The following is a 7206-nucleotide window of genomic DNA, read 5'->3' on the forward strand; positions in this document are numbered from 1 at the left end:
ATTTGTACTTGCGCAGATTTCTGGACATCGCTGGTTTGTCAGACTTACGGCACGTTAGCATCTGACGGCGACCTATATGGGATAGCTCGAGTTGCGAGCTGAAACTGCGGGCGACGCCGGTTCCCTCGCTTGCGCCGCAAACTGCGATCTATATCGGATCGCGCCCAAAGCATGCAGTTTTAAGACACTTTCCAATTTACTTCCATTATCAAATTTTGCACAGTCTTTTTATATTCACACTTTCTGGGGACAAGATTCTACTGGGCATGTGCACAAGCTCACAGGGTATACATATACTAGTCCTTGATTGGCTGATGTCTGTCACATGATACGGGGGGGCAGGAAATGGGAGAAAAAATACATTTGTCAGAAAAAAATCTACTATTTGAAATTCAGAGAAAGTGCTATTGCATTGTCTTTTTTCTTATGTACTTGTTAATTATGTAATTCTGCTGCATTTAATGGTTCCTTAAGCTAAAAGCACAATCATTCATAATTATCACACCTGTAGTGTGTTTATGGAAGATGCCCCATTATTTTTCTCACTGTACCCATAAATGCCAGCAATAATAGTCATAGTGACCTGAGCCATATCTATTTTTGTTTAAGAGGCTATTAATAGATTACATTTGGCAACTAAATCTGGAGCAGACTAAATATTGTAAATTGCAAAGCTGCATCAAGTAATCTGCATAGAAAATGTGCTAGGATTGAATAAATGGATTCACGTTGTGTATTTATTTCTATTATTCCTTGTTACAAAGGCATATCTAGATAGATTAATATGCAGCAGTGCACTAAATAATGATAGCTGACTACACACATATGTTTTCTTGAGTTCACCTTGGGCTCAATGATCTAAAGCTTTCTGCTTAAGCAAAATTATTTAATAAATCTCATCAGTACTGTGAGGTCCTTAGAAAGGCAACTTTTAGCTTGAATGCTGTTTATTTCCTTATGCAGGGCTCTGGACGTGAAGGAGAGACACATGCATTGCAATATAATAAAAATGATGCAAAAAAAGACAGCGCCTCATTGTGCAAGTAGGTTTCGTAAGAGAGAATCACAGTGAAAGTGAAGACAAATAGAAATATACTCACAAGAGTATTGGCACCCTTATTGAAAGTGGTGCGAATAGGCAGACTGACGTTTTAACAGCAGTCAGTACGCTGTGCCGGATGACATCCGAAATCCTGCGTGGACGGCTGTGGGCTCTCCTCAATAGATCGAGTCCAAATCCTCTGTAGCTGTGCTGTGGGAAGAGACAGCGTGCAGCTGCTCTCTAGGTGTAATCAACGCTGCAAGCTGGTAATAAGAAAACAGTCCTCGGCAGAGTTACACTCGATATAAAACTCTGCTGGTGGTAGAGAAAACTTGGCAAGCAAAGATAAAAAAGCCAAATGATACAAGGCTTAGTGTAAAAAAGTAAAAACACTTTATTTGGGGTGAGCTTTTACGCGTTTCTCGGCCACAAGCTCCTGGCCGTTTCATCAGAAAAGGTATATGCTGCATATACCTTTTTACAAAGGTTCATATATACATTTTTAACAATCTAATATTGGATTTTTACTTAGAGTTATTTCACACACATTATAAAACTTACACCTCTCACATTGGTTACTACACTTAGTGGCACACCTCAATTATTATCATTGTTTTTTTGTAACTGCACTATCTAACACCGTATGAGGATTAATCAATCATTTTGAGTTCATTACCTGCCAGTTTTTGATTTTGATTTTATTTTGCTCTAGGCGCACGCTATTACCATTTTTTTTTATATTTGGTATTTTATCCTTTAATATAATAAAAAGCCCCAAAAGATTTTTTGAGATTTATCTCCATGACAGTGAGATTTTGATCACACAGCTATATGCAAGCAACAGTGTATTAACCCCTTCGCGACCGAGGACGTGCCAGGAACTTCCTACAAAAAAATACCCTTTGTGACCAAAGACGTTCGTGGCACGTCCTCTGGGGTTTTAAGCCGTGGAAGCAATCCTGATCGCTTCCAGCCAGGCGCTTTTATGGTATTGCAGTGATGCCTCGATATTGAGGCATCCTGCAATACCATTTTTTTTACACACTGATGCAGAGAGAGCAACTCTGTGGCCCTCTCTGCACCGGTATCGATGGTGCCGATCGTTAGTGGGTGGGAGAAATAGCAGGGAGGCGGGTGGGCAGCCCATCGCTACCCGGCATCCAATTCCTGTAAGTGCAATATGCACGCCGGGTACCGGGAGCATGCGGGGGGGCCTGCAGGGGGCGCAAGCGTGCATGTGTGCACGCGCAGCAACCACTAACACCAATGCAATTCAATAGGAAAGAGGGAGGGGAAAAAAAATAACGATCAAAGGATCTGGGAGGGGAAGAGGGAGGGGGTATTAAGGGGGACAGCTACACTAGAAAAAAAATATAAATTTATCAAAAAAAATAAAAAACTTTTTTTGAGGGGGGCAAGATGGCGGAAAATAGGTAGCGGGGGAGGGTTAGTGAGCTGTTTGGGGGAGATTAGGGGATTGGGGGCCAAGGGGGGCCATCACAGCTGAATAAATATTAAAAAAAAAAGCCTTTTATTTTAGTACTGGTAGACTTTCTGACAGTACTTAAGATGGTGGGAACAATTGTGGGGAGGGGGAGGGAAGATAGCTGTTTGGGATGGATCAGGGGGTGAGATGTGTCAGGTGGGAGGCTGATCTCTACACTAAAGCTAAAATTAACCCTACAAGCTACCTAATTAACCCCTTCACTGCTGGGCATAATACAAGTGTGGTGCGCAGCGGCATTTTTCGGCCTTTCAATTACCAAAAAACAATGCCAAAGCCATATATGTATGCTATTTCTGAACAAAGGGGATCCCAGAGAAGCATTTACAACCATTTGTGCCATAATTGCACAAGCTGTTTGTAAATAATTTCAGTGAGAAACCTAAAGTTTGTGAAAAAGTGAACGATTTTTTTTATTTGATAGCATTTGGCGGTGAAATGGTGGCATGAAATATACCAAAATGGGCCTAGATCAATACTTGGGGTTGTCTACTATGCTACACTAAAGCTAAAATTAACCCAACACGCTCCCTATAAGCTCCCTGATTAACCCCTTCACTGCTCGGCATAATACACGTGTGGTGCGCATTTAGCGGCCTTCTAATTACCAAAAAGCAACGCCAAAGCCATATATGCCTGCTATTTCTGAACAAAGGGGATCCTAGAGAAGCATTTACAACCATTTGTGCCATAATTGCACAAGCTGTTTGTAAATAATTTCAGTGAGAAAAATAAAGTTTGTAAAAAAGTTTGTGAAAAAGTGAACATTTTTTTTATTTGATAGCATTTGGTATTGAAATGGAGGCATGAAATATACCAAAATGAGCCTAGATCAATATTTTGGGATGTCTACTAAAAAAAAAATATATACATGTCAAGGGATATTCAGGGATTCTGGACAGATATCACTGTCCCAATGTAACTAGCGCTAATTTTGAGGAAAAAAAATGGTTTGGAAATAGCAAAGTGCTACTTGTAATTATTGCCCTATAACTTTAAAAAAAAAAAGCAAAGAACAAACTCAGGACAAAATTTAGAAACTATTTAGCATAGGAGATTTTTTGGTGGTTGTAGATGTGTAACAGATTTGGGTGGTCAAGTTAGAAAAAGTGTGTTTTTTTCCATTTTTTCATCATATTTTATATTGTTTTTATAGTAAATTATAAGATATGATGAAAATAACGCTTTAGAAAGTCCATTTATATTGTAAAGATGTTATTTTGTTGTACAAATGTTGTTAAACGTAGTTTATTATGTTACACTTGGCTGATAATGTAATTTTTTAACAAGACAAAAGAATTGTCTTATAATAACAAGGTGTTTACTGTCCCTTTAACTGGGTACATCTTTTAACACCTAGATGCCACTGCTCATTAAATTGTTAACCATAGTATAAGGTGTAACATAAACCTATAGTGACCAGCGCTGATGCAGAATTACTATATAAGATACATGCACCAATAAGAAGGGTAAGTGCTTTCCTGTTAGAGAAACCTCAGCCATTTATATGCTATCCCAAGAAGTCTATTTTTTACAGTGTGGGAAACTATTTCACTAATTAGTAAGTAGGCTTCAGAGAAAATTAGGAAAATGATGTCCCTCTTTTAAGAATAAAATTCTTTTTTTTTTTTTTTTTAAAAACACTTGATTTTTCTAAGGATTTATGGCTACCACCCCCACCCCCCCAAAAAAAAAGGTTGTGACAGATGCACTAGTGTCCCAAGAGAGGGGATTAAAACTAGGATAATCAGCATCAGGACCATTGGTTCATTTATAATACATACTACAGTACTGTTGTTCTACCTATTAGTCCCAAATAACGTTCTGATAATAACTATGTTTTAAAGTGTAGCATATATACACACACACACACACACACACACACACACACATATATATATATATATATATATATATATATATATATATATATATATATATATATATATATATATAAATAAAATTTATATTCTATATATCGTTTTGTCACATAAGGAAACAATAATATGAATAAACTATTTACATGCTGTTAGGGTGATCTGTTTTAGATAAAACATGCACCAAATATTTATTTTTTCGCAACCACGTCAACGACATATTTCTCAGGAAAATTTGGAAACTGAAAACATGCAAAGTTTTTTGGTTTGGCAAGTATTTAAAATACGTGTAGGGTATACATGCAATTTGCAAGAGTGGCTTAATTAAGTTTGTACTCGTAATATATAATTCCGCTTTTTCTCACGGATAAATGTATATGCATTTGTGAGATAGAAGCTATAGTCATGTAGTTTGAGGGTTAAAAAGTGAGTTTGAAAAACAAAAGTAAATGCGGGCGACGATAGCAACCAAATAAACCAACGTGAGAGAGGCCGGGTAATGTAAATGAGGCGTATAGTATGAGGAGGCGCTGTGCATGCTGGGCTGTGATCATGGTGGTGTGCGGACAGGAAGGAGACAGGAGAGCAGTCTGGGGTCCCCGATCTTCTTAGACTATTGGAGCAGGGCACACGAGATGGGTGGACGGCGGTGAGGAGGAGTGGGTTGCCCTCTTGCCCTATATAAGGAACTGGGATTGATGACCAGCGGGCTGTATTATCCGTGTCCAGCCCTCTGATTGCTGCAGTGGTTACTTTGTATCCACAGTGTGTACTTCAGCTTAGCTGCTTTCATTCCAAATCTGGGGTCTAATTGGTTCTACAATAGTGGGACTCAGCTGACTCTTACGCTTTGTGGTTTATTTGGTTCCAGCAGTCCAACTGAGTCCTGGTGACTCGTTGATTACATAGCCCCGAGATCTCATTAATTCTACAATTCAGAGACCCTTTTGACACCATCACCCGTTTGGGATCCAGTTGATTCTACAAGTTCGGAATCTTTTTGGTTACTGCACCATCCTAGGACTGTGGCACACATAGAGTGCCCTGGAGGAACCCAACCAGGAAGTGTGACTGTAGCCTGCAAACCCTGGGAGATGGTGACATATGAAGTGTGCTGGAAGGACCATGGTTGAGCGGACCAGCAAATTTTTGCTGATTTTGGCTGTGTCTGTGTGTTTCATGCTGATCTTATACCAGTATGTTGGGCCAGTAATGAACCTGGGATCTCCCAGCAGGTACTACCAAGAGGACCTTGATCTGTTCCCCACTCCTGATCCTCACTATGTCAGAAAATACTTTTTCCCAATCAGGGATCTGGACAGGGCATTGAATTTTGATATGAAAGGGGATGATGTCATAGTGTTTCTGCACATTCAGAAGACTGGGGGCACCACTTTTGGGAGGCACCTGGTGCAGAATGTGAGGTTGGAAGTGCCCTGTGACTGCAGACCTGGTCAGAAGAAGTGTACTTGTTATAGACCTAACAGGAAGGAAACCTGGCTCTTCTCTCGCTTCTCCACTGGTTGGAGCTGTGGGCTTCATGCAGACTGGACAGAGCTCACTAATTGTGTGCCAGGGGTGCTGGATAAAAAAGAAGCATCTATGAAACTTAGAAGGTGGGTAGTGGTACCATGATATTTTGATCTTTAACAGGTTCCCCACAGATATGGGCGAGGAAAACGTATTGTTTTGAATTGGATAATTTTATTTTTGGTTTGTAAAATAAAAACATGTAAAACTTCATAGGTAACACAATTTCAGTAGGTCATCTAGCAGGCATGCAATCAATATATAGATATATCTTATTGTTTATTTGTAAAGTTATATTCTGCAGAGTCGAATACATTTATGATTGAGGTATACAGAACAATAACTTAGTAGATGTACAGGGGGAGAGTGTACAATCTGCTAGTGTGTGTGTGTATATTTTTTGTGTTTTTTTTTTATTTATTTACGGATTTCATTTTATTCAGGAAATATACTTTTTATAGGTTTCTGGTCATATAAAAGCATTAAAAATCCTTCCAATATAGGGACATAAAGTATGTTGTTTATTATTAAATTCCCCCCCTGATCAGTGGCTCCTGACCTTTTTCTTCCTTTTGAAATTGCATGTAATCTCCCTGATTTATTTTTATATGCCCATGACACCACTCAATTTCAATTAATGTAGTAGAGGTACAAAATGACAAATATGCGATCTTTAAATTATATACAGAGCATAATTCACAACATGTGTCACTAAAATCTTTTCAGAACTGGGAGTGATTTATAAAGAGAGCAATTTGGTATCCTTTCTCCTTCACTGATTCTGACACACCTCCCTGGGTCACTTATCCGTCTAGGTTCTACATGGAGGAAAAACAAAACAAATATATAAAACTAGATTGATATAACTGATTTGCTGTGGAATCTCAAATAAAGAGCTGTACAGGTTTTATGTTTTTTATAGTGGCAATATATTTCTAAGCTAATTTTGTCTGCAATGTAATAGAACAATAGAAATGTGAAGGGTCCAGTGTCTGAAGGGAATAAGGTAACGGGGAAAAACGTCCCTCTTTAGGCAGTTATTTAATGATATTTATTTTCTTCACGTTACTAGCATTTTGTTTTTTATTTACAATTCTCTGTATAGGGCCGGCCAAACGACTGGCCACATCAGGCCCTACAGGGTATTTAGTGTTGCCCTCAGGACCATTGATTAGAAAGCAGATACCAGTAATCTGTTGCAAAAAGAAAAACAGTTCCAGGCTTTTCATTAAGTAATTGGGCGTGCATATTTG

At 38.8% G+C, this 7206-nt stretch overlaps 1 protein-coding gene across 1 annotated transcript in view; it reads left to right on the forward strand.

Annotated features, from left to right (window-relative positions):
• Window positions 1-4980: 4980 nt before the first annotated feature.
• The window catches only part of HS6ST1 (heparan sulfate 6-O-sulfotransferase 1), a 249272-nt gene continuing 247046 nt past the window's right edge, over window positions 4981-7206 (forward strand). Inside the window, exon 1 of the mRNA XM_053709746.1 lies at window positions 4981-6039. Coding sequence (XP_053565721.1) covers window positions 5528-6039 — 512 coding nt within the window. The 5' untranslated portion in view covers window positions 4981-5527. The remainder of the gene's footprint in view (window positions 6040-7206) is intronic.

Source organism: Bombina bombina, chromosome 4, assembly GCF_027579735.1.
Source record: "Bombina bombina isolate aBomBom1 chromosome 4, aBomBom1.pri, whole genome shotgun sequence".
NCBI lineage: Eukaryota > Metazoa > Chordata > Amphibia > Anura > Bombinatoridae > Bombina > Bombina bombina.